General features: G+C 36.4%; 1 protein-coding gene across 1 annotated transcript in view; it reads right to left on the reverse strand.

Moving 5' to 3' along the window:
* LARP4 (La ribonucleoprotein 4) overlaps positions 1-27405 on the reverse strand; it is a 66095-nt gene that overhangs the window by 5444 nt on the left and 33246 nt on the right. Inside the window, exons 6-12 of the mRNA XM_052639769.1 lie at positions 25935-26038; positions 19476-19586; positions 18703-18756; positions 7890-8102; positions 7578-7711; positions 3222-3431; positions 2539-2587 (exon numbers count right to left, since the gene is read on the reverse strand). Coding sequence (XP_052495729.1) covers positions 2539-2587; positions 3222-3431; positions 7578-7711; positions 7890-8102; positions 18703-18756; positions 19476-19586; positions 25935-26038 — 875 coding nt within the window. The remainder of the gene's footprint in view (positions 1-2538; positions 2588-3221; positions 3432-7577; positions 7712-7889; positions 8103-18702; positions 18757-19475; positions 19587-25934; positions 26039-27405) is intronic.

The following is a 27405-nucleotide window of genomic DNA, read 5'->3' on the forward strand; positions in this document are numbered from 1 at the left end:
CATACTATGTTTTCTCCTCTACTCCCTCACCTCTGTATTTACCACACCACTGAAACTGCTGTGACAAGTCACCAATACCTTACACAATACAAAACCTGAGGTTTCCCCCACTGACCTCACTAGAGCAAACATTCTTTCCTACAGGAGCTCATTCTTCTTTAGCTTCTGATACTTTCTCTTCATTCTCAGGTCTGACAAGCATGTGTTCGTCTTTCCCTGTCAGCTTCTTTGGAAGGTTTTTGATTTCTGTATGATTACTGCTCTTACTGCCTTTACAAACTCTCCCTGTGTGATATCCATTATCCACGGCTTCAACTACTACCTACATGCAAACAACTCTAAAAACAATCATTTTCACTTTTTGGAAAATTTTTGGTTGCACAACTCTGAAAATTTATCAAAAATCACTATGTTGTACACTTTTAAATATTTTCAGAGCAGATCTTTGCCCGAAACCCAGAAATCTACTTGCCTACTAGCCATCTCCACTTGGATTTCCCTTGGATACTTCAAACAAAATGAAATAATTCATTTTTCAACCCCAAAGCTACCATGATCCTCACGGTTCCATTCTTGCTGTTTTAAAAATCGGTCTACACAGAGTCCCCTGCATGATCTTATCCATTCTTACAACTGTAATTACTGCCAGCAACCCTATAAATTCTAAACCTCACGCTAAGGTCTCCTCACTGCACGATGGCACCCCCACCCTGCCTTTTCTACAGAAAAGCATGTTTGCCTACTTTGCTTTCAATCCTCGATCCAGATGTTTTCAACATCGAACAGACCTCAAACCTAACTCTCCTCTCAATTGATCAGGGCCTCTTGAAGATTCACATGACCTGCTATAATGATATCCTAAAAAACCTGCCTTACAATCTCAAGGCTGACTATGGTATAGAAAGTTATAAATGCAAACAACCACACTTTTCAAAGGGTTCACAGTTTGCCCCAAGAACTATTCTTTGGGTTAAAATGCAATTATTTTTCCTTGAAAAGTTGGTCACTTTTCACTGCTCAAACATGTGGTATCTGTATATTTTTAGGTATATTACGCAAACACTATATAGTACACTATTATATATGTATATTAATTTACTATTTATGCATGTAAAGCATATTCCACACATATATAAATGTAAATTCTAGTGTTTTCTTGAAACTTTCATGCTTTCCTACACTAGCATCCTGTATCATGCATTGAACCTGGATTGGCAATACGTTTCACATATAATAATATACATGTTTCAATGCCATTCTCCCAAATTATCCCACCCTCGCCCTCTCCCACAGAGTCCAAAAGACCATTCTATACATCTGTCTCTCTTTTGCTGTCTCGCATACAGGGTTACCATTACCATCCTTCTAAATTCCATATATATGCATTAGTACACTGTATTGGTGTTTTTCTTTCTGGCTTACTATACTCTGCATAATAGGCTCCGGTTTCATCCACCTCATTAGAACTGATTCAAATGTATTCTTTTTAATGGTTGAGTAATATTCCATTGTGTATATGCAGCACAGCTTTCTTATCCATTCGTCTGCCGATGGACATCTAGGTTGCTTTCATGTCCTAGCTATTATAAACAGTGCTGCGATGAACACTGGGGTACACATGTCTCTTTCAATTCTGATTTCCTCGGTGTGTATGCCCAGCTTCTTACACTATTTTTATTCCTCAACTCCAGTTAGGAGATGGCAAATGTTCACCATGAACAAACCTCAAAAAATAAAAATATGAATAATTTGAAGCTGGCTAAGTGAGGATTCAAAAACCTGCCTAGAACTATAAAGAATTTCTTTTTTTTAAATCTTAACTGGGAAATATAAAAACCAGCAGTAGGTAGAGAATTGCCCCTAAGTAACAATAAATAGTGTAATAATTTCCAACATCACCCAACAGAGCTTTAAAAGTGAACCACATACTATATTAGATTTGCAAAAAATCATATACTTTGTAAAGCTATGGACAAATAGGAACTTTCTTCACTGAGTGAAAATTGACACAAACCCTACAGAAAGCCATCACGCAGTAACTTACTGAACTGTGACTCAGAAATGTTACCTCCAGGGATTCTCCTTCAGATACTATAGCATAGACAGGAAGTGATGGTTATACGAGGTTATCACTGCACTGTTTGTAACAGCATTGTAAGATTAAAACACTGAAATTCCTTAAATCTCCATTAATAAAGCAATAATTAAACTTTACATGGAATATTTTCATGGATTTTATTTTAAACCATGTGAATAGGTTAGGCATTCAAACATTTTTTTTTTTTTTAAGTGAGCAATACAGGTCAAATCTCTAACTACATGTGTGCTTTAAGGGTGATGGGTGGTGGTGATGGTGGATATTTCAGGGTCAAAAACAGGCTATAATTATCTTTGCTGAATATTATAACCAATAAAACAAAATCAAGGAAAGACATACCAGAATTCAATGCCATACTAAATCACACAAGAAAAACAAAGAAACAAACAAACCCTGAACACATGTAATTAAAAGTTAAAAAAAAAAAAACAACAACTTACTGGGATCCTTTCATCTTCCCGACGTCTTCGACCTCTGAAGAGAGTTCTCCTTTTAACAATGATAAAAGGGGGTGAGGGGTGGGGGAGGAAGGAGAACTCATTAAGTTTCTTCAAATGTGTATGTTCTATCAAAGATGGGTGAATTTCTGTTTTAAGTATCTGTACTTCCTAAATCTCCTTTATTATTAAAGGATATATATTCTTCTGAAGGGATCCTAAGCTGATCTACAGAAAATGTCACCTACCACCACCACCACCACTAAGTATAAACTGGTCCTATTTTCATTATCAGTGCTCCCTCCACATCAGGAGCATATTAGGATTCAGTTTTTTTGTTTTGGTAGGGTAGACAATAAATATATAACCCAATTCCCACAGTTCACATGTTGCCAAAAATTAAAACTATGATGGCTTAAGATACTAATCTTTCCTTAGTGAACTGTAAAGAACTTCAGAATAACTTTTATAAACCTCTGACTCAGTTATATTCTTTATAGGGATTCTAAATTTCTTAATTATGAAAAACTAGTAACCCATATTATGTGAACAAAAAAAATTTTAGCATAACTATATACGAAAAATTAAATTTAAAAAATCACTAGATCATGGACTTCTAATATTCATATTATGATTAAAGAATTTTCATATACATTATTTCCATATTTATTACCATATTTCCTTACCTGCCCCTGCCATAGTCCCCATTCTGTTCCATCTGCAAAGTGGGAGTTTCTTTTGGAAGGTAGCTTTGTTCCTGATGCCCTGTTACTGCAGGATTATGTCGTTCAGCTGCAAAGTTCCTTGAACCAGATCTGGTCAATGGTCCATCCCCCAACGACACAGTGCCCTCTGTTGAATGTTCTGAACCACCTGACCTAAAATGAGGCTTCACACTGTAAGAAACATAAGGCCATATACACGAAAGAATAAATTAAGACAGAAAAATCCTTCCTCTTAATGGCAGAAATTCTTAATAGGCCAAGTTAAAAACTGCCTTCTGCTGTATTCTGATTTTCCATAAACTAGGTTGGACACAGAAGCATTATATTGTTAAAATGTAAACCCTTTAATGTCTCAGATGTATTATTTTTAAAAGGCAAAGAATTTTTTCATTAAAAAAGCTGTTTGGAGCGATCTGGAAATGATCCAAAGTTCTTCAAGATTAAGCTACTTCCACCTCAAAATTCAGGATATAACTAGGATTTCAGCTAACTTCTTTAGCACAAGATACAGTTTTGACATATCTAAATCAGCCAGACTAGAAGCTTATTGAATCTATGCCATACATTCTCAATAGGGCAATAAAACCCCCAGAGAGAGTAAGAACTAGAATAAACAGACATACAATAATCTCTAGCATTAAATTATCATATGAGGGAATTGGAGGAAGAGTCTAAAAAGGCTCTTTAGGGGACTGAAAGTATTATCCTCCAATTAAAAATAAAATTAGAAAAAAAAAATCCACCTTCCAATGCAGGGGACAGGGGTTCAATCCCTGGTTGGGGAACTAAGATGCTATAAGCTATGGGACAACTAAGCCTGCAAGCCATTACAACTATGTAGCCCACATGCTCCAGAGCCTGCAGGCCACACGTGCCACAACTAGAGAAAGCTTGGGGCCGCAAGAAAGACCCAGTACAGTCAAAATTAAACTAAATGAATAAAGTTTATTTTTTTAAAAGTGAGAATATTTCAAGTAAGCTCAAGTAACTGAGGATCTTGGCTCTACAGCAGATTAAAAAAGGAAGTACTCGATTTTCATTTAGCCCCTTCCCTGCAGTTTATACACTCCATTTTTTTAGTCTATTTTCATAGTTATTCAGCTACCCTACTAACTCTTTAGAAAATATAACAAATAAAGGTACTACTACTAAAACAAACATAAATACCAGGCTATAAATTTTAGCTAAGTCTCATATATGATACTTTTCCAGAAAATTACTTATATGATACAAAATAGATTCTGAATAGCAATGAAATTCAGTGTCAACTAACACAAACTAATTTTCAAAACATTTATATTATCCATCAGATCTGAAAATGACCTCAGGAGGTACATATGCTGTTTATGTATCTGTTCAGAAACTATCACCAAAATCTTCTCACTGTATCAATACACCCAATAAGACAAGTTACTAGGTTTAAAAAGCCCTCAGATCTCATAATCTTTCCCTTCACAGAGAGGGACTTACAATCGAAGTCCAGGCAAAGGAAGAAAGGATGATAAAAGAAATGTGATGAAAGACGAGAAGGAATGTGACAGAAAGATAAAGTATTAAAGGAAGAAAATTGCCCAGATTTCTGAAAGTTAGTCCTATGATCATCACTGGGCTGTTGCAAGGTTAGTATTATAAACTGCCCCTTGACCAATGACTTAAATATATAAAAATAAAGGCTTGGCAGTAGTCACTTCTTAGAAGTAAGATGGAAATCAGGATTTGGGTTTGTAGTCAACAGGCTCTAGTTCATCTCCAACATCTACATTTTTATAAGGAAGTATCTGTGTATTATTTCTGTGACTGGAAATTAGTAACTATCTACGTTGGTCAAATATATGGATAAAACTATACACAAATAGACTTGAGTAACAAGGAAAATCATACTAAATCTGTATCTCCAAAACCACAGATACATCTCCTTGTAAGCAAGAATGACTTGACTGTCATTCTTGGCCTTCTTATTGCAAATTTACCTCTTCTGCCAAGAAAGCAAAGCAGATAAAAACATCAAGTGACAATAAAGGAATACCATAAACCCACATAACGTATTTTTAAGGTAAACATCTGCAAACACTTTTGTTGTTACTGAAAACTGTTTTTAGTCCATCATATAACCAAGATGTCAATTTCATTTAACTGCTTAAAGCAAAATTCACCCCTTCAAAGAAAAGTGAAATCAACAGATACAAATTTCTACAAAGTTACTATTTCTAACCATAAGAAATCTATTTCCTCACAAGGGAAGTATAAACTGTCATTTGTATTAATGGAATTATTTTCCAGAAAAAAAAACTTTACTAGCTATAGTAGAAGAAAAAGAAATATACTAATCTCAGGTTTGCTAATTAATAAAAAGCCATGTAACCCTAGTAAGATAACTATCCCCCTCAACTTTCAGTTTCTTCATCTGTAAAATGAATAAAATGACACTATAACAAAGGTCTTTCCAGACTTAAACATCACTATCTCTATGTGTATATGGGAATTAATTTTTTATTAACAGGATGGAGGTTAGAGGACAGTGTGTGTTTTAAGGCTCATTGAACTTCTACATATATGTCCTAGCAATGACCTGAATTTTGTTCTTATTACTGTATCAAACTAACAGTCATTTATAAGAGCATAAATAATCTTTTGTTTATAATGAATCCTTCATTCTTACAGTATGAAGAGTTCTCATTTGAAACTTCATAGAACAATTCACCCAGGGATCGAACCCAGGTCTCCTGCATTGTAGACAGACACTTTACCGTCTGAGCCACCAGGGAAGTCTTTATGAATGTGTATATACAGTAAAAATTTCCAAACATTTAAAAGTGACCTTCAGGGAATTCTCTGGTGGTCTCAGTGGTTAGGACTTGGCACTATCAGTGCTATGGGCCCAAGTTCAATACCTGATTGGGGACATAAGATTCTACAAGCTTCCTAGTGCGAACAACAGCAAAGATGTTCCAATGTTTAAACCAAATGTGTCAGTTAAAATTGAGTACAAAATCTATTAGACTATTAGAGAGTGGTATATATGAATGCTTCTAGAATCTACTGAGGTGTTTTTTTTTTTTAATACTGGAAGGCTTGTTTCTTCAGTGAAGCATGTTTCAGAAAAACCTTATAAAAAAGAATTAAGTTCCTAAAAGCTATTTTAGAAAAACATACCCCACATGTGGTCTCCTTGCCAAAAAGAACCAAGTAAGAGAATTCTCATTCTGGCAAGAAAAAAAAAATTACTGAAGAGAAATAATTAAAAACAAAAAACAACATAGGAGGCTCACAAAATAAGGCAGAGAAATAAGAGATGTGAACTACTAAATAAATCTAAAAAACTAAATAAATCTGAGCCCCTTCTCCTTTGGTTACTTACACTCCAGCAAAACTCATATTATATACCAAATTACTGAGATTACCAGTTGATAATCTCAACTGAGATTCTGGAGTTCTTAACAATTTATTCAGAATATTATGGTTTAAGTGTAGGCTTTGGAATCAAACTGCCTGGACTCAAATCTTGGCTCTGCAAGCTACTGGCTACATGCTTTTGGACATGATATATAACATTTTTATTTCTCAAATTTCTTCTTTTAAATCGACACAATACTGTATCTACAGGGTTTTGAAAATTAATAGTGATATAACAAATCAAGGCCTTAAAACAGAACTTTAGACATGACTCAGTAAAGAACGGGCTTCCATGGTGGCTCAGACAGTAAAGAATCCACCCACAATGTAGAAGAGCTGGGTTCGATCCCTGGGTTGGGACGATCCCCTGGAGGAGGGCATGGCAACCCACTCCAGTATTCTTGCCTGGAGAATCCCCATGGACAGAGAAGCCTGACGGGCTACAGTCCTTGGGGTTGCAAGGAGTCGGACATGACTGAGTGACTCAGCACAGCATAGTTTGTGGAAATCAAGTCAATCCTTAAAAACGATAAATAACTCACTCTCCCAGTATTTATTACTCAAACCAGTTAACATTTCTCCTATCAAAAAACTCATTCTACAAAACATTATTTAACACATTAAATGGTACCTAGAAACCAGATTTTATATTGTTACCACAAAATTTTTTCTATTCTCGTTATTATTAAAAAAAAAACGTCAATATATACTGGTGTATGATCTCAGTCCCAAATTCTTTTTATATGCATTATCAACTCTGAGGTAAAAGTGTGTTGATTAATTGTTAACATACACTTTTTTTTCGGGGGGGGTGTGTGGGACCTTTTTATTATGTTAGAAAATAAGCATTGCTATTAACATACTGACTGTAAGAACTACCGGGAATTGTGTACAATAAATTCCAGCTATCATATTTTACCTTACCGATTTTTTTGGAATGGTCGACCCATATTTACAGCGGCAGCGGCAGCAGCAGCGGCAGCGGCGGCGGCAGCATTTGTTTTATAAGATCCTGGTGAATTAAAGCCATTCACAAAACTACCATTGGGAAAGGGAGCCTAAAAGAAAATTGTAATGTTTAAATTGATTTGGGGTATTAAATATACTTATCACCATTTAAAGCCTATAAAGTAACCACCATCAATACAAAACAAAATAAAACAAGAACTCTAACTCTGATTTCTTCAAATTTCAGCTTCAGTGAAAAACCATATATTCTCTAAGGATCTCACTTACCAGCGGTGTTTCAAAGTAAGGTGCGGGATTTGGAGACCAAGACTGAGGCACAATACTATAGACAGAGTACTGTTGGTGAGGATTATATACAGGCTGCATAAAGACCGGTGAGGCATACTGTGCTTGAGTTTGAATGGGCTGACTATACATACTAGAATCCATTAATCGATAACCATTCTTAGCAAAAAATGTATTGATGGCTTTTATCCTTGCCTAAAAGCAAGAAGAACACAAAGAATATATAATCACAAAGGATTAAGTGTATACTTTCACAAATATATTTAATTTTAAACATTTTACTTTTAAAAACTTTTACACAGAAAATACAATTAATACAATAAACAAAGTAAAATCATAAAAGTCAAAATATTAAAAATAACGGCAACTTATCAAAACAAGGGGAAAAAAAGGCAAGTGGCTCTTATGTGGAAAGATGTTAGACCTTGCTCACAGAGAAATGCAATTAGAATGGAATTAATATTTCCCACTTACAAAATTGGCAAAAGCCTAAAAATCTAACAACATACTCTACTGAAAAAGCTGTGGCAAAACACATACTCTGATACACTGATGATGGGCGTTCAAAACAGTACAACCCTTAAAAAGGGAAATAAATAAAAGTAACCTCGTGACTCCAGAGCCTTTTGACAGAAAATGCATAAGAGCCTGGAAGATTGTCCCATTAGAAAGCAAGGAACATTGAAAACTACCCTAACAAAAGGACTCAAAGAGGCTACACTTCATCAGTAAGGACAATAAATACACCAAATATGTTTAAATATTCGAAAACCAAAAATAGCTGAACGGTTGTTTTTGAAGGTCATTTTGAAGGGGCTTCCCTGGTGGTGCAGACAGTAAAGAATCTGCCTGCAATGCAGGAGACTCAGGTTCAATTCCTGGGTTGGGAAGATTCTCTGGAGAAGGAAATGGCAACCCACTCTAGTATTCTTGCCTGGGAAATCCCATGGACAGAGGAGCCTGGCAGGCTACAGTCCATGGGGTTGCAATAGAGTTTGACAGGACTTAGTGACTAAATAACAAGGGAACCAACACATTATTTTGAAAATTGGTAATAAAAGCTAGAACCAGGCATTTATCATACATCATATATATAACCTATTACTAAGGGTAATGAATATGAGGGAAAGTATTTTGACTAACAAATGGAAAAAATATAGAACAGAAATAGCAACAGATAGCAACCCTTAATGAATTAATGTATCTAGTCAACGATCAGCAGCAGCTAGTATACCAGAGACACAATGACACTATGTGTTTTTGTTCTCTCTGCTGCTCCAAAATCAAATCCAATTCTGATTAAGCCTCTAGATCTAGCTACTAATTTGCATGAAATAGAGAGGACAAAGACTGTGTTAAAACTATGCTTAAGAATATAACTAGCCAACTAAAAAGTGGGCTGAGAACCTGAATATACATTTCTTTAAAGATATACAAATGGACAATAAGCACTTGAAAAGACGCTCAACATCACTAATTCCTGAAGGAACAGAAACTGAAACCACAGAGCAATTCCACGTCACATCCACTAACAAGAAACAGAAAACAGTGAAGTGCTGGAGAGGATACAGAGAAACTGGAACCCTGTGCACTGCTGGCAGGAGTATAAAATGGTACAGCTACTGTGGGGGGCCCTCAAAAAGTTGAAAGTAGAATTACCATATGATCCAGCAATTCCACTTTTGGGTATATATACACAAGAACTCAAAGCAGAGTCTTGAAGAGGTATTTGTACACCCATGATTCATAACAGCATTACTCACACGAGCTAAAACATGGAAGCAAACCCAAGTGTCTATCAACAGATGAATGGATAAGCAAATTCTATTATATAAATACACTGGAATATGTATCAACCTTAGAAAGGAGGAAAATTTTCAATATGCTACATGGATGGACCTTGAAGACACAATATTAACTGAAATAAGCCAATCACAAGGAGACATACTATATGATTTATTTATATGAGGTAAGTAATCAAATATAGGCTGAGGGGGTTGTCAGGGGCTAGAGGAGGGGAAAATGGGGAGTTATTAACAGGCAGAAAGTTTCAATTTTACAAGAAGAAAAGAGTTATGAATGGATGGTGGTGATGGCTGTACAACAAAGACAATGTGTTTACCATTACTGAACTATTAAATGAAATGAGAATAGTTAAGACGGTAAATTTTATATGTATTTTAACACTATATGTATATACACACACACACACACAGCTAACTTCCCTGGTTACACAGTGGTAAAGAATCTGCCTGCTAAAGCAGAGTACACAGGTTGGATTCCTGGTCTGGGAAGATTCCACATGCCATGGAGCAATTAGAAGCCTGTGCACCACAGCTTCTGAGCTGGCATGCAGTCAACTACTGAAGCCTGTGGGCCTAGAGCCTGTGCTCCGCAATAAGAGAAGCCACAGCAATCAGAACCTCATGCACCACAATGAAAAGTAGCCCCCGCTCACTGCAGCTAGAGAAAGCCCATTTGCAGCAACAAAGACCCAGTACAACCAAAAGTAATAGATTAATTTTAAAAACAGAAAGTTTGTGTATATATATATACACACACACAAATAATAAATTTTAATTTATATTATTATGGACACTGCCTGCAGCTTGTGGGATATTAGTTCCCCAACCAGGGATTGAACCCGTGCCCCCTGCAATGGAAGCATGAAGTTCCAACCACTAAACCATCAAGGCATTTCCTACCTGAGGCTTTTTTGTTTGCTTTTTCGGTCATGCTGTATGGCATGTGGGACCTCAGTTTACCAACCAGGGATCAAACCTGTGCCCTCCAGTGGAAGCATAAAGTCTTAACCACTGGACCACCAGGAACTCCCATCACCACATTTTTCAAAGATAGAAAACAGATTTAAAAGGACAGTCCACTAAAAATGATGTAACCAAGGAACGAAGATGTGTAAGAACAAGTAACTAGATAATCAAGTTGCAGTACAGGCATACTATACTTTTATTGCACTTTGCTTTATTGTGCTTCCCAAATATTATGGTTTTGTTTTTATTTTGTACTATTTTTGCAAACTAAGGGTTTATGTCAGGCCTGCATTGAGCAAGTCAATTGGTACAATTTTCCCATCAGCATTTGCTCACATTGTTAAGAGTTGATTCATAATATTATATTAGCTTCAAGTATATAAAATAAAGGTCCAGTTTTTTAAAAATATTTATTTTTGGTTGCACTGGGTCTTCACTGCTACAAGTGGGCTTTCTCTAATTGTGGTGAGTGTCTCTGCATGACATTTTGGTAATTCTTCCAGTATTTCTCATTTTGTCATTATTGTTAAACTTGTTATGGTGACCTGTGATCCTTGATGTTACTATTCTAACTGTTTTGGGATACCACAAACCACGCTAATATCAGGCGACAAACTTAATCAATAAATATGTGTGTGTTCTGGCTACTCTACCAATGGAGTTTTCCTGTTCTCAATCTCTCCCTGGATCACCCTATTCCCTGAGATACAACGATATTGAAACTAGGTCAGTTAATAATCCTAAACTAGCCTCTAAATATTCAAGTGAAAGGAAGAGTCACAGCTCTCTTACTTTAAATAAAAAACTAGAAATGGTTTTTAAATTATTTATTTGGTTGTTCCTGGTTTTACTTGTGGCATGCAAACTCTTAGTTGTGGCATGTGGAATCTAGTTTCCTGATCAGGAATAGAACCTGGGCCCCTGCACTGAGAGCATGACGTCTTAAGCCACTGGACCTCCAGGGAAGTCCCTCGGAACAAGTTTAGTGAGGAAGGCATGCTGAAAGCCAAGAAAGGCTGAAAGCTAGGCTTCTTGTGCCAAACAATTAAGTCAAGTTGTGCATGCAAAGAAAGTTCTTGAAATAAAAGTGTTCACACAAATGATAAGAAAGCCAAACAGCCTAATTGCTGATGTGGAAAAGTTTCAGTGATCTGGATAGATGATCAAACCAGTCACAACATTCCCTCAAGCAAAAGCCAAATCCAGAGCAAGACAGTAATTCTCTTCAATTCTGTGAAAGCTGAGAGAGATGTGGAAGCTACAAAAGAAAAGTTTGAAGACAGCAGAGACTGGTTCATGAGGTTAATGAAAGAAGCTATCTCTATAACATCGAAGTACGAGGTGAAGGATCAAGGGCTGATGTAGAAGCCGCACCAAGTTATCCAGAATATCTAGCTAAAATAAGTAATAAACTTTCAAATACCTCAGGACTTTCATAGCTAGAGAAGATAAGCCAACGCCTGGCTTCAAGATTCCAAAGCTTAGAAGGACAGGCTGACTCTCTTGGTAGGGGCTAGTGCAGTCAGTGACTAAACCTGAAGCCAATGCACATTAACCATTCCAAAAATCCTTTGACCCTTCAGAATTATGGTAAACCCACTATGGCGAAGAAGAACTAAAGCGCCTCTTGATGAAAGTGAAAATGTTGGCTTAAAACTCAACATTCAGAAAACTAAGATCATGGCATCCAATCCCATCACTTCATGGGAAATAGATGGGCGAACAATGGAAACAGTGACAGACTTTATTTTTGGGGGCTCCAAAATCACTGCAGATGGTGACTGCAGCCATGAAATTAAAAGATGCTTGCTGCTCCTTGGAAGAAAAGCTATGACCAACCTAGACAGCATATTTAAAAGCAGAGACACATTTAAAAGCAGAGCTTGGGATTAACGTATACACATTTACACATATATACAGATTAACATATACACCTTAGCCAACAAAGGCCTGTCTAGTCAAAGCTACGGTTTTTCCAGTAGTCATGTATGGATGTGAGAACTGGGGCTATAAAGAAAGCTGAGCACAGAAGAATTGATGCTTTTGAACTGTGGTGTTGGAGAAGACTCTTGAGAGTTCCTTGGACAGCAAGGAGATCCAACCAGTCCATCCTTAAGGAAATCAGTCCTGAATACTCATTGGAAGGACTGATGCTGAAGCTGAAACTCCAATACTATGGCCACCTAATGCAAAGAAATGATTCATTTGAAAAGACCCTGATGCTGGGAAAGATTGGAGGTGGGAGGAGAAGGGGATGACAGAAGATGAGATGGTTGGATAGCATCACTGACGTGATGGACATGAGTTTGAAGAGGCACCAGGAGTTGGTGATAGACAGGGAAGCCTGGTGTGCTGCAGTCCATCAGGTCACAAAGAGGTGGACACGACTGAGTGACTGAACCAAACTATGCCTATGTTCTATCAATGAAACAACAAAGCTTAGAAGATAGCACAACTGTTAACAACATGGTTTACTAAATATTTTAGGCTTACTGCTGAGATCTACTGCTCAGTAAAAGATTCCTTCCAAAATATTACTACCCACTGACAATGCAACTGGTCACCCAAGAGCTCTAAGGAAGATATATGACAGAGTTTATGTTGTTTTCATGCCTACTAACACAACATCCATTCTGTAGCCCATGGATCAAGGGGAAATTTTGGCTTTCAAGACTTAATTATATAAGTTTTACTATACATTTCATAAGGTTATAGAGTAGTTGCCAGATATAATGATTTCTTTGATGGAGACAGGCAAAATCAATTAAAAATGTTCTAGAAAGGATTCACCATTCTAGATGCCATTAAGATTATTCATCAAAAGAAGGCAAAATACCAACATGAACAGGAGTTTAGAATAAGTTAATTCCAACTTTCATGGATAACTGAGCAGTTCAAGACTCAAGTTTACTGGAAGAAGTTAACTGTGGATGTGGTGGAAACAGCAAGAGAACTAGAATTAGAAATAGAGCTGAAGATGGAACTGAATTGCTCCAATTTCATGATAAAACTTGAACAAATAAGGAGTTGCTTCTCATGGATGAAGAAAGAAAGTGGTTTCTTAAGATGGAATCTACTTCTGATGAAGATGGTAGAAGACTGTTGAAACAATAAGAAGAAAGGATTTAAATATTATATAAACTTAGTTGTTAAAGTGGTGGCAAAGCTTGAGAAGACTGACTCCAATTTTAAAAGTTCTAGAGACTTCCCTGTTGGTCCAGCGGTCAGGAATCCACCTGCCAGTTGCCGGGGACACAGGTTCAGTCTTCGGTCTGGGAAGATTCCACATGCGCGGGGCAACTAAGCCCATGTGCAACAACCACTGAGCCTGTGCTCTACAGCCTGCGTGCCCCAACTGCTGGAGCCCCCACACGCTGGATTCTGTGTTCTGAACAAGAGAAGCCACTGTAATGAGAAGACTAAGTACTGCAACTAGAGAGTAGCCCCCGTTCATGACAGTGAAAGCCTACATGCAGCAACTAAGACCCAGTGCAGCCAAAAATAAAAATAGATAAATTTTTAAGAAATAAATAGAAAAGGCTAAATTATAAAAACCCTTGTTAGAAAACATAGGGTTAACATTTCATGATCTTGGATTTGGCGATGATTTTTGATGTATGGCACCAAAAGCACATACAACAAAAAAAATTAATTGAACTTCATAAAAATTAAAAACTTTTGTGTCTCAAAGGACACTTCAAGAGAGTCAAAAGGTAAACTACAAAATGGGAAAAAAATACTTGCAGATCATATATCTGACAAGAGGTTAATATTCAGAATATACAAAGATCTGGTACAAATCAACAACAACAAAAATAACCCAATATAAAACATGGTCAGGGACCTCCCTGGTGGTCTACTGGTTAAGACTCTGCCTCCCAGTGCAGGAGATGCAGCTTCCATCCCTGACTGGAAAGCTAAGATCCTACACGCTGCCAGGCAACTAAGCCTGCACACCACAACTACTGAGCCCTCACACCACAGCTAAAGAGAAGTCTGCGTAGTGCCACAAAGATTGCACGTGCCGCAATCAAGACCCAAAACAGTCATAAATTTAAAAATAGTTTTAAAAAACAAAATTAAAAATGGTCAAAGGACCTGAATGCATGTTTCTTCAAAAATGACATAAAAATGTCAAAGAAGTCCATGAAAAGATGCCCAATATCTTGTGTCACTAGGAAAATGAAACCCAAAACCATAGTAAGATTCCACTTTTACCCATTGGCTTTATCAAAAAAGCAAAAATAAGTGTTGGCAAGGATGTAGAAAAATCTGAATCCTCCTCTATTGCTGGTGGGAATGTAAAAGGATACAGTTTCTTTGGAAAACACTTATGCACTCCTCAATATGTTAAACATATAATTATCATGTTACCCAGTAATTCCCAGTACATACGGGAACTCAAACAGATAGTTGTGCAGCATTGTTTACAATAATCCAAAGATGAAAGCAACCCAAGCATCTTTCAATAGATAATGGATACAAGAAATGTGGTATTTATACAGTGGAATATTATTCATCAAATAAAAAGTAATGACGTTCTATACCTATGGCTGATTCATGTTGTTGTATGGCAGAAACCAACACAGTATTGTAAAGCAATTATCCTTCAATCAAAAATAAATTTTTTGAAAAAAAATCTTAAAAAAAGAGAAATGGATTATAAAACACACACACACAAAAAGTAATGAAGTTCTGATATATGCTCCATATAGATGAAGCCTGAAAACATTGTCCTAAGTGAAATAAGCCAGACACAAAAGAAAAAATATCACATAACTCCATTTGTATGTGGCATCTAAAATAGGTAAACTCAGAAATGCAGAGACTAGAAGGGAAGTTACCAGCAGCTGGGAAGAATGGGAAGTTATTGTTTCATGGGTATAGCATTTTTATTTGGGAGGCTGGGATGTTTGGGAACTTTGTTTCAGAGTTTTTGTTCTAAAAAATACCAGTAACGATTGTACAGCGATGTGAATGTACTAAAGGCCACTGAGCTGTACACTTAAAAAGGGCAGATTGCATGTATGCATATTTTACCACAATAATAAAAAAAAAATTTAAAGAAAGCATACATTGCAAATTATCTGTAAACAGAGCAACAACTTAATGTTTCTCCATGGAGACAAATGATTAAATCATGATACACGCAAACAATATTGTATGCATAACAGAAACAATGGTGAATGAAAAGATCCTGAAGGTCTACTATGAGAAAACAGCAGAAGTGTATACACTGTACATTTCCATTCCCATAAAGATAGACACAAAGATTTCTAAACGCATGCAGAAAAAATTACTCTCTCATATTACCTACAGGGAAAATGACTGGAGGAATCTGAGAGAGGGAGATTTAATTAATTACTTTACTATGAATCACTTGAACTTCTTACCACATACAGGTATTACTTTCACAGTTAAAAATTCTGAAACAGTAAATATATAACAGAAATATATACAGAAGTAAACATATATACTATATACATATATTCTATAATATATACAATTTATATGAAATCCAAATAAAACTTAATTCTCAGTCATAAAAACTCAATTAAACAGGAAGTATTGCCTCTTAATGAAATTATCCACAGCACAGGAGGGCAAGCATTGTTCACCGAATCCCTTTGTCCTCCAAGATCACTGCTTTTGAACCAGGGAACTTCAGAAATGAAAAGCATGCACACTTCAAAGAAACAAACCAAAACCTTAGGGGTAAAGGACATGCCCAGATCAAAGGATGGATGGCTGAAAATAGCATCAAGGCCTGGAACATACAATTTCTTGCTCCTGCATGTGCCTTTCTGGGTGTAAGGTCATCTGGTTTTAATGAATGATATAAAAATTAATGTGAATCTCCACAAGAATACTGCTTTGTTGTTGTTGTTCCGTCACTCAGTCATGTCTGACTCTTTGCAACCCCATGGACTATGTGACGGATAATCAAAAGAACCAAGATGTGAAAACCAAAATGGCAGAAAAAGCAGAAAACTATTTATAGTGAAAGAAAGGAAGGAACAAAGGGACAAATTTACCTCTAAACCTGGGATCTCAGCCAAAGCAATAAGCTATAAGATACAGGAGGTATACGGAATAATCAAAATAGTGATTATTTATTGGTAAGATCCATCAAGCAAGTAATCCAAAAGGCCCGGCAAACTAATAGATCTAAGGAGTTCAGCAAGGCTGCTACAAATGAAAACATTTTTGGAAAAAATCACTAAGTTACCAAGGAGAGGGAAAAAAGCAGTAAAAACTACTTTAAGGAAATAAGAAATACAACAGACTTGAATAAAGAAAATACATCATAATAAAGTTACCACAATAATGAATAATTCAGGGTAAAACTGCCAAATATCCCCAATATAATCAAATAATTAAATGTAATCCCATTAATTCCAATAAGGTTTTTGTTACTATTGGTTGTTTGTTACCATTAGACAAACATTCTAAAATTCATATGGAAAAGTAATACTCAAGATAATTCTAAAAAACCACAAGAACGAAGACTTTGTACAAGGAGAAAAGGATATTAGAAATCTATGATAATTAGAACAACTAGAGATATATAGGATAGATACAACATTACACACAACTTGTGGAAGGACAGAGCACTTAATAAGTGCAAACACAACTGCCTTTCTATAAATGAAGGGAAAATGAAATTAGACCCCTGTCTTATACTATATATGAAGTTAATTTCAGATGTATCAAAGACCTAAATCTGACATATAAAACTTTGAAGTTGTTAGAAGACCTCCGGGAATATCCTAATAGCCTCAAGCAGGGAAAGGAAATAAGGAGAAGAGTATTACAGGTAGAGGAACTAGAATGATAACTGGCAGATACCTTCATTCATAATATGAGAAGTAATACCACCATGGAAAGTAATAATACAGTAGTAGTGAGATTTAAATATGTCATGTTCTTAGAACAGTAAGTGAGATGCAACCTCTTAATAAATGTAAGCTTTTCTCACTCTGGTTCTTTCACTTACTAGTTATGTGGAACTGGGTATGTGACTCTAGTGCCTCACTTTCTTTACCAGTAAAAAGGAGAGTACCCACCTTACTAGGTTCTTGTAAAAATTAAATGAGTCTATACACACACCATGCTTAGAATAGACACTGATTTACAGTTAAGAGCTCAGTAACAGTAAGAACAACACACCACATTTACAAACAATAATTACATATTACCCAGGGAACGTGGAGCTTGTCAAAGTGCATGTTTAGGATTCTATCTTAGATGGTCAAGTGAAGTGAAGTCACTTAGCCGTGTCCGACTCTTTGCGACCCCGTGGACTGTAGCCTGCCAGGCTCCTCTGTCCATGGGATTTTCCAGGCAAGAATACTGGAGTGGGTTGCGATTTCCTTCTCCAGTGGATCTTCCCAACCCAGGGAATGAACCCAGGTCTCCCGCACTGTAAGCAGATGCTTTTACCATATGAGCCACGAGGGAAGGTTTGGTAATAATGTGGAGGATGGGCTTTAAGGAGGGGAAAGCTGAAGGCACAACAGTTAAAAGGCTATTCTAATCTCTCAAAAGCCTAAACAATGGCAATAATGACTGAAAGAAGTTTTGAAGTGGATTTTGAAGTGAACAGATTAGACATGTAAACAGTGAGCCAAGTATCATCAATGACAATTTCCAGGTCTCACAAATAGCTAAGTATTAGCATAGATGCAGTTAACTGAAATGAGATTGGAAATGGGGAATGTTTCCCACCTTCGTTGCTAAAAACGCATTCCTGCTCCTGACTTTTGAGATCTACAATTATCTTACACATTGTCAATCAGCATCTGACTAAAACTTCATGCTGTCTGAAGTTATACTTTCAGAAGTTATTGCTGTTTAGAAAGTATTTTGATATTCTGTCAACTAATTTTCTGAAATAGCATTTCATATGAGTCAGAAATTTCTTTAAACTCATTATGTGATTTATAAAATGTTATTCATGTTTGTTAACAGACAACAAAAACTTTCTTGTCTGAAACTAGACTACTTAAAAAAATGTTTCTTACCATGATTGGCTTGCCCTGAAATGTCTTAACTTCTTCTCTTAAGTATTTAAAAGCCTGTTACAAAGCAGAAAGGAACTTTCATTAGCATTCAAATATTTCATTAAAGCAATCATTATTCTATTGAGAGGTTTAATATTACCAACTATCTCTAAACTATAAAAAATTCCGAAGGTGACCCCATTATGCAGATGATAGGAAATGAAAAAGCAGAAATGTAAGACCTCGGCTACAGTTAACACTTATTATGTAATGACTACTATGGATCACTACAGATAAAATGCACAAAATTCAGAAAAGACCCAAAATATCACTACATATCAATTTTAAAATAGGTTCCGAGAGCCTTCTAAGATGAAGAATTAAGACAAATCTGGGACTTAAAAATGTTATTATATAAATTTTTGTTTCAAAGTAATTTTACTTATCTTTATATAAAACATGGTAGCAATTAAGAGTTAATATCATTATGTCAAAATTCCAAGAATCAGAAGTTATATATATTGCGGCCTACTATGTAACAGAAATACTGAGTACATGTTAATTTGAAAACTGTGTGCTAATTTTTTATTGATAGGAAATGGTTCTTATGATGAAACAAAACTTTAGGAAGATCATCAAAAAGGAAACCAATGAGAAAGCAAAACCAAAAAAGTGAACAAAGTTCTCCAAAGTCTTGATAAACATTACTGTAAGCACACATTTTTCTCAATTAAAATACACACTCTCTCTTTTTCCACCAGCAGTTCAAATCAAAAGAAAAGCTTTCTTCTCACCTGTTGTGCATCTGTGTCTGACTGGAAAGTGATATACCAGTTGCTATTGTGCGCAAACTCACAGCTTATCACCTTGGGGCAGTTTTCATTTTTAAACAAAGCTTTTACTTCCTAAAAATGAAAAACTTCAGTTAGCCCTAAAAATATATCAATAACAGGCAGTTTTTCCTCTTCATGATTTTGGTCCTTTCTATTTCTTTACTTAGTAACAACTGTTTATATCTTCTGCACATTTTTCTGTTGAGTAGGATTATGCTCTTAAAGAATATGCACAGTTGTAGTGTAAACTATGTGGGTGATTTAGGGAAGGAAACTTATTTTATAATCAGCAAAACTGAAAAATTATTTACATCCTAATGGCAAGCTAAATCTTCCTTAAAGAAAAATCTCTGAAGTCCTATCATTATCTAATAAAATGGGAGAGGGGAGGGAGGGGTGGCAGGAAGGGGAAGGTCCTAGATTAGCATTTTCTAGGTGCTAACTATTTTCATGCATTTCTCCAGGCAAGTTTGGCCTTGGAGCCCAAAATGAAGCAGGGCAAGTTTAAACAAAGAGTTTTGTCAAGAGAACGTGCTGGTCATAGCAAACACCCTTTTCCAACAACCTAAGAGACGACTACACATGAACATTACCAAATGGTCAGTATCGAAATCAGACTGATTATATTCTTTGCAGCCAAAGATAGAGCAAATGTATACAGTCAGCAAAAACAAGACCTGGACCTGACTGACTCAGATCATCAGCTCCCTATTGCAAAAATCAGGCTTAAATTTTAAAAAGTACAGAAAACCACTAGGCCATTCAGGTAGGACATAAATCAAATACTTTATGATCATACAGTGGAAGTGACAAATGGTTTCAAGGGATTAGATCTGGGAGACAAGGATGCCTGAAGAACTACGGACAGAGGTTTGTAACACTGTACAGGAGGCTGTAACCAAAACCAGCCCCAAGAAAAAGAAATACGAGAAAGCAAAATGGCTGTCTGAGGAGGCTTTATACATAGCTGAGGGAAGTTCAGTTTAGTTCAGTCGCTCAGTCGTATCCAGCTCTTTGCAACACCATGGACTACAGTGTGCCAGGCCTCCCTGTCCATCACCAACTCCTGGAGTTTACTCAAACTCATGTCCATTGAGTCAGTGGATCCATCCAACCATCCAACCATCTCATCCTCTGTCGTCTCCTTTTTCGCCCACCCTCAATCCTTCCCAGCATCAGGGTCTTTTCAAATGAGTCAGTTCTTCGCATCAGGTGGCCAAAGTATTAGAGTTTCAGCTTCAGTGTCAGATCTTCCAATGAATATTCAAGACTGATTTTCTTTAGGATGGACTGGTTGGATCTCCGTCTGTCCAAGGGGCTCTCAAGAGTCTTCTCCAACACCACAGTTCAAAACCATCAATTCTTCTGTGCTCAGCTTTGTTTATAATTCCAACTCTCACATCCATACATGACTACTGGAAAAACCATAGCTTTGACTAGACGGGCCTTTGTTGGCCAAGTAATGTTTCTGCTTTTTAATATGCTGTCTAGGTTGGTCATAACTTTTCTTCCAAGGAGTAAGCATCTTTTAATTTCATGGCTGAAGTCACCATCTGCAGTGATTTTGGAGCCCAAGAATAGAAGCAAAAATCAAGAGAGAAAGGGAAACTTACCCAACTGAACACAGTTTCAGAGAACAGAAAGGAGAGATAAGAAGGCCTTAAGTTAACAGTGCGAAGAAGTAGAGGAAAACAACAGAATGGGAAAGACTAGAGATCTCTTCAAGAAAACTGGAGATATAAAAGAACATTTCATGAAAGGATGGGCACGATAAAGGACAAAAATGGTAAGGATCTAACAGAAGTCAAAGAGATTAAAAAGAGGTGACAAGAATACACAGAACTATACAACAAAGGTCTTAATGAACATAATAACCACAATGGTCTGGTTACTCACCTAGAGTCCCTTATCCTGGGATGTGAAGTCAAGTGGGCCTTAGAAAGCATTACTACAAATAAGGCTAGTGAAGGTGTTGGAATTCAAGCTGAGCTATTTCAAATCCTAAAAGATGCTGCTGCTAAAGTGCTGCACTCCATAAGTCAACAAATTTGGAAAACAGCGCTGGCTATAGGACTGGAAAAGGTCAGTTTTCATTCCAACCTCAAAGAAGGTCAGTGTCAAAGTATGTACAAACTACCATACAACTGTGCTCATCTTGCATGCTAGTAAGGTTATACTCAAAATCCTTTAACCTAGGCTTTAGCATATATGAACTGAGAACTTCCAGATGTACAAGCTAGATTTAGAAAAGGAAGAGGAACCCCATCAAACTGACAACATACACCAGATAATACAGAAAGCAAGGGAATTCCAGAAAAACATCTACTTTTGCTTCATTGACTACGCTAAAGCCTTTGAATGGAGATTGCCAGGAGAATTATAAACAACCTCAGATATGCAGATGATACCACTCTACTGGAAGAAAGTAAAGAGGAACTAAAGATCCTGTCGATGAAGGTCAAAGAGGAGAGTGAAAAAGCTGGCTTAAAATTCAACATTCGAAAAATGAAGATAATGGCATCCAGTCCCATCACTTCATGGCAAACAGATGAAGAAAAAGTGGAAGCAGTGACAGATTTTATTAGACTGACACCCATTGATTTCTACCTTCAAAAATCTATCAATACTCTTCAGATATTTCCAGTTCCTTCAAATAGTATAATGAATTTAGTTAAATCTTAATATAATCCATTATTTTTTATCCTTTTATCATTCTTTAGAAAGAATAATATTCATAGATTTACTTTCCCAAGTATAAGAAGTCTGGATATAAACAAATCAAAATTTATTCCACCTGACAACAGTCTTTCAGGTCACCATCCAAATCTCCTCAATTTAATTTGAATTTTAGAGACTATTGCCAAGATCAACCCTCTCTGGCTATTTTAGTCATCTGTACTTCCTTTACTTTTTTAAAAAATGAATAGTGTGTTGCTTTCTTTATCTGCTGTTTTTCATCTGTATAAGCACTCTATGTATGCAGAATGAGTTATAATAACTACAGAAATAATAACAATGGCTAATGTACCTAGTATTGCTCAAAGCTCTTTATATAATAACTCAATTCTCACAATTTCATTTGTTACTACTATCCCATTTGGAACTCTGAATGCAGGGTTTCAAAGAATAGCAGAGAGAGATAAGAAAGCCTTCCTAAGTGAACAATGAAAAGTAGAGGAAAACAATAGAATGGGGAAGACTAGGGATCTCTTTAAGAAAATCAGAGATACCAAGGGAACATTTCCTGCAAAGATGGGCACAATAAAGGACAGAAATGGTATGGACTTAATAAAAGCAGAAGATATTAAGAGGTGGCAAGAATATACAGAACTATACAAAAAAGATCTTAATGACCCAGATAACCCTGATGATGTGATCACTCACCTAGAACCAGACATCCTGGAGTGTGAAGTTTGAGCCTTAGGAAGCATCACTATGAACAAAGCTAGTGGAGGTGATGGAATTCCAGTTGAACTATTTCAAATCCTAAAAGATGCTGCCAAAGTGCTGCACTCAATATCCCAGCAAATTTGAAAACTCAGTAATGACCACATGATTGCAAAAAGTCACTTTCCATTCCAATCCCAAAGAACAGCAATGCCAAAAAATGTTCAAACCACTGCATAACTGCACTCATTTTACATGCTAGAAAGGTAATGCTCAAAATCCTTCAAGCTAGGCTTCAACAATATGTGAACTGAGAAACTTCCAGATTTAAGAGTTGGATTTAGAAAAGGCAGAGAAACCAGAGATCAAATTGCCAACATTCACTGGATCACAGAAAAAGAAAGAAAAACATCTACTTCTGCTTCAATGACTACACTAAAGCCTTTGACTGTGTGGATCACAATAAACTGCAAAATTCTTAAAAGAGGTGGGAATTCCAGACCACCTTACCTGCCTTCTGAGAAACCTGTCTGCAGGACAAGAAGCAACAGCTAGAACTGGACATGGAACAATGGATTGGTTCAAAATTGGAAAAGGCATACATCAAGGCTATATAATGTCACCCTGACTATTTAACTTATATGCAGAGTACATTATGCGAAACGTCTGACTAGATAGATGAAGCACAAGCTGGAATCAAGATTGCCAGGAGAAATATCAATAACTTCAGATATGCAGATGGCATCACTCTTATGGAAGAAAGTGAAGAGGGACTAAAGAGCCTCCTGATGAAGGTGAAAGATGAGAGCGCAAAAGCTGGCTTAAAATTCAACATTCAAAAGACGAAGATCAAAGCATCTGGTTCCATCACTTCATGGCAAATAGATGGGGAAACAATGGAAACAGTGACAGATTTTATTTTCGTGGGCTCCAAAATTACTGTGGATGGTTGATTGCAGCCATGAAATTAAAAGGCGTTTGCTCCTTGGAAGAAAAACTGTGACAAACCTAGACAACATTATTAAAAAGCAGAGACATTACTTTGCCAACAAAGGTCCATACAATCAAAGCTATTGTTTTCCAGTAGTCGTGTATGGACCATAAAGAAAGCTGAGCACCGAAGAATTGATGCTTTTGAACTGTGGTGTTGGAGAAGACTCTTGAGAGTCCCTTAGAATGCAAGATCAAACCAGTCAATCCTAAGGGAAATCAGTCCTGAATATTCATTGGCAGGACTGATGCTGAAGCTGGAGCTTCAATACTGCGGCCAGCTGATGCAAAGAGCCGACTCATTGGAAAAGACTCTGATGCTGGGAAAGACTGATAGCAGGAGGAGAAGGGGACGACAGAGGACAAGATGGCTGGATGGCATCACTAACTCAAAGGACATGAACCTGAGCAAGCTCTGGGAGATGGTGAAGGACAGGGAAGCCTGGCATGCTGCTTGCTGTCGACGGGGTAGCAAAGAGTCAGCCACGACTGAGCGACTAAACAACAACAACAAATGATCCCATTTGGCTTCCCAGGTGGCACTAGTGGTAAACAATGTGCCTGCCAATGCAGGAGACAGAAGATCGCCTCGAGAAGGGAATGGCTACCCACTCCAGCATTGTTTCCTGTAGAATCTCATGGACAGAGGAGCCTGGCAGGCTACCATCCATAGGGTGGCAAAGAGTTGGACAGGACCAAAGTGACACAGCACCCATGCATTATTCCATTTAATAGATGAGAAAACTGTGGCAAACACAAAAAGAGATTAAGTAACTTATCCCAGGTCACAGAGCTAGTAAATAAAAATGCTGGAATCCAAATCCAGGCAGTTTCTGGCTCATACACTTGAAATTTTTTCCTAATATTGCAAATATTCTTCCTTTCTGCAATTTTCCATTCAATTTGTTACTTCTGACACATAATTAATAATTTAAAATCCAAGATCTATCCAGTGACAGGTTCTTTTCTAATTTCTCTCACTGCTTCTAAGTTTAGGAAATCATCCTTTTGGAAATTTAATACTGAATGACTCCAGGCAAAAAGATTAACTACTTACGTATGTGTCAAATAGGTGACAAGGGTCTAAAAATTCTTTTTAAAATGGTTAATCAATTACCATATCAGTTACTGATTAACCTTCCTCATCTCTAATTTATCCTTAACATGACAACTCGGTGTGAAGCTTCATGGCTTAAACAACATGGGTTTTGGAAATAGGATGATTAAGTTTGAATCCAGACTCTGTAACTTAAAACAGTCCATGTGTTATCTAACCATTCCAAGGCTCAGTTACTTTATTTGTAAATCAAAACAAAAAACCTTAGGCTTTAAATAACTATAGTACATGAGAGTTGGTAAAATCTGATTATTAAATAAATGTTATTATACTATGTTGTTACATAAAAGGATCTATTTCTATATTTTTTCAAAATAGAACACTATTGAATGCTTTTAAAATTTTATTTCGATTTTTATTAAATTAATTTCATTTCGCCGAGCTACATGGCTTGCGGGACCTCAGTTCCCTAACCAGAGATTGAACCCAGGTCACGGCAATGAAAGCTCTGAATCCTAACCACGAGGCCACCAGGTAACTCCCCATTTCTGGATTTACTGTCTCATTAAAATATTATTTTACCCTTCTACCTGTACCATACTATCTTTATGATTTGATTGCAGCTTTATTATTTTGCTAACCAGTCCTAAATCATTAATCCTTACTCAAATTTTTCATTCCTAAAGTAATCCTTTCAGTTTAATCATCAAGCTCCAAAAGAGCCTATTTATATTTTAACTGGCATTCAATTAAATTAATGGAGAATGAGTATCACTGCAATAGTCAAATTTAGCCTTCTAAGAACACAGAATTCTATCATTTTCCTCCTTGTGTGCCATTCTTTCAGTATTTCAGAATTTACAAAGCAAGTCAGTGTTCACCCTATTCACAGTAACTGACATGACAGCAGTGACAAGCCTTGCCTCTTTACCTCCTCCAATTTAAACAGGAAAGAATATTTAGCTCAAACAATGCTAATGATTTACCTCTATTGGTGTTGTTTCAGGAATCTCTCTAAGAATCACAATACAACGCTTATGACTTGGTCTCACTTTCTCACCCTTCTCATCAACTTGCACCATGGGAGAAGCTGAAATTTAGAAAAAATTTCATTCAAAGGTGAAAAATAGTGATATTATAATTCCATTAAAAAACTATTCATTTCAATTTCCAACTAAATGAATCAGCAGAGGCTAACATCTTTAAAAAATTAAGTGGTAGATTCAAAGATTACAGTTACGATAAAATACCTTGAGATTGATATGCAAAGAACACCGTCCAATGTTAATCACTGAATAAATATTCAGAGTACTTGCTCTGTCACTTGGAGTTGAAAAGAAGCCTTCATAGAGTATTTGGTAATGATTTCTCATAAGGTATTTCCCTATATACAATTACTGAATTCAAGTCAAGTCAAAGTACGTACACTAGCCAAACACTACTCTGGGAAGTGTAACAAGCTTTGACATGTGAAGAAATTCTTCTTTAAGTCTGAGAAGCACTTAAACCAAGAATTATATAGAAATCATTACAAACTTTCTGTGATTTTAACATATTTACTCTTACTTACTACTACAGAGACCCAGAAGCCATCTTTTAGATGCTGCTTTTGAGTAATACTGAATAAAGGTAGTACCACAAGCCAAAACTTTTATTTCCAATACCTTCAAAGGATAATATTCCACATCTCCCTGCACAAGCAAGTAGAGAGAATAAAAGCAGTTGTTAAGGAAGGCTTGTTTATAAATCCTAGGTCTCAGCCCTTGGAGGTAGGAGATTCTGTCTCTTGGCCAATTCTTTAAATGCTGACAAGACTGGGTCATTTTAAGAAATTATCTTTCCAAGTGATCAGAGATTTAATAAATATCTTTATCCTCTGAGAATGGAAATCCCTACTCCTATGTAAAACTATTACTGGACTTTCTGTGTTTAACTTTTAATCATCTCAAACAAATTTCATATAAAAGTGAAGATCTGTCTTTACTCAAGTAGTTAACAAAACCCATAAAAGAGAGGTTACCAAGAAATGCTGATGTAAGACATAATTACCACCAAAAATTCTTAAACCTCAATCTAAAAATATAAACTCTTTACCAAACTTTAGAGCAGCATTTGTTAAACTGGAGGTCACAACTCTCTAACAGGTTGTGAAAACAAATTCAGAATAAAAGAAATGAACTCATTTCAAGCATTCAGTACTAAATAACATACTTAACATTTCAGTTCTGTATATGTAGTGTGTCTATCAGGTTATGCCATGAAGTTTACTTCTTACTGTTTTCAAGAAACACATTGCTTTAGAGGGTGGGATAACAATACATAAAGCATTTTAACAGCCAAAAAACCTGAGGTTTAATTGCTTATACTTGAGTAAATGGGTATCAAGATGAACAACCAAGGTACAGAATTGATATAGATATGTATCAGTCAATAAAAACAGAAAAATTATTAGCACAG

Source organism: Budorcas taxicolor, chromosome 5 (genome assembly GCF_023091745.1).
Source record: "Budorcas taxicolor isolate Tak-1 chromosome 5, Takin1.1, whole genome shotgun sequence".
Taxonomy (NCBI): Eukaryota; Metazoa; Chordata; class Mammalia; order Artiodactyla; family Bovidae; genus Budorcas; species Budorcas taxicolor.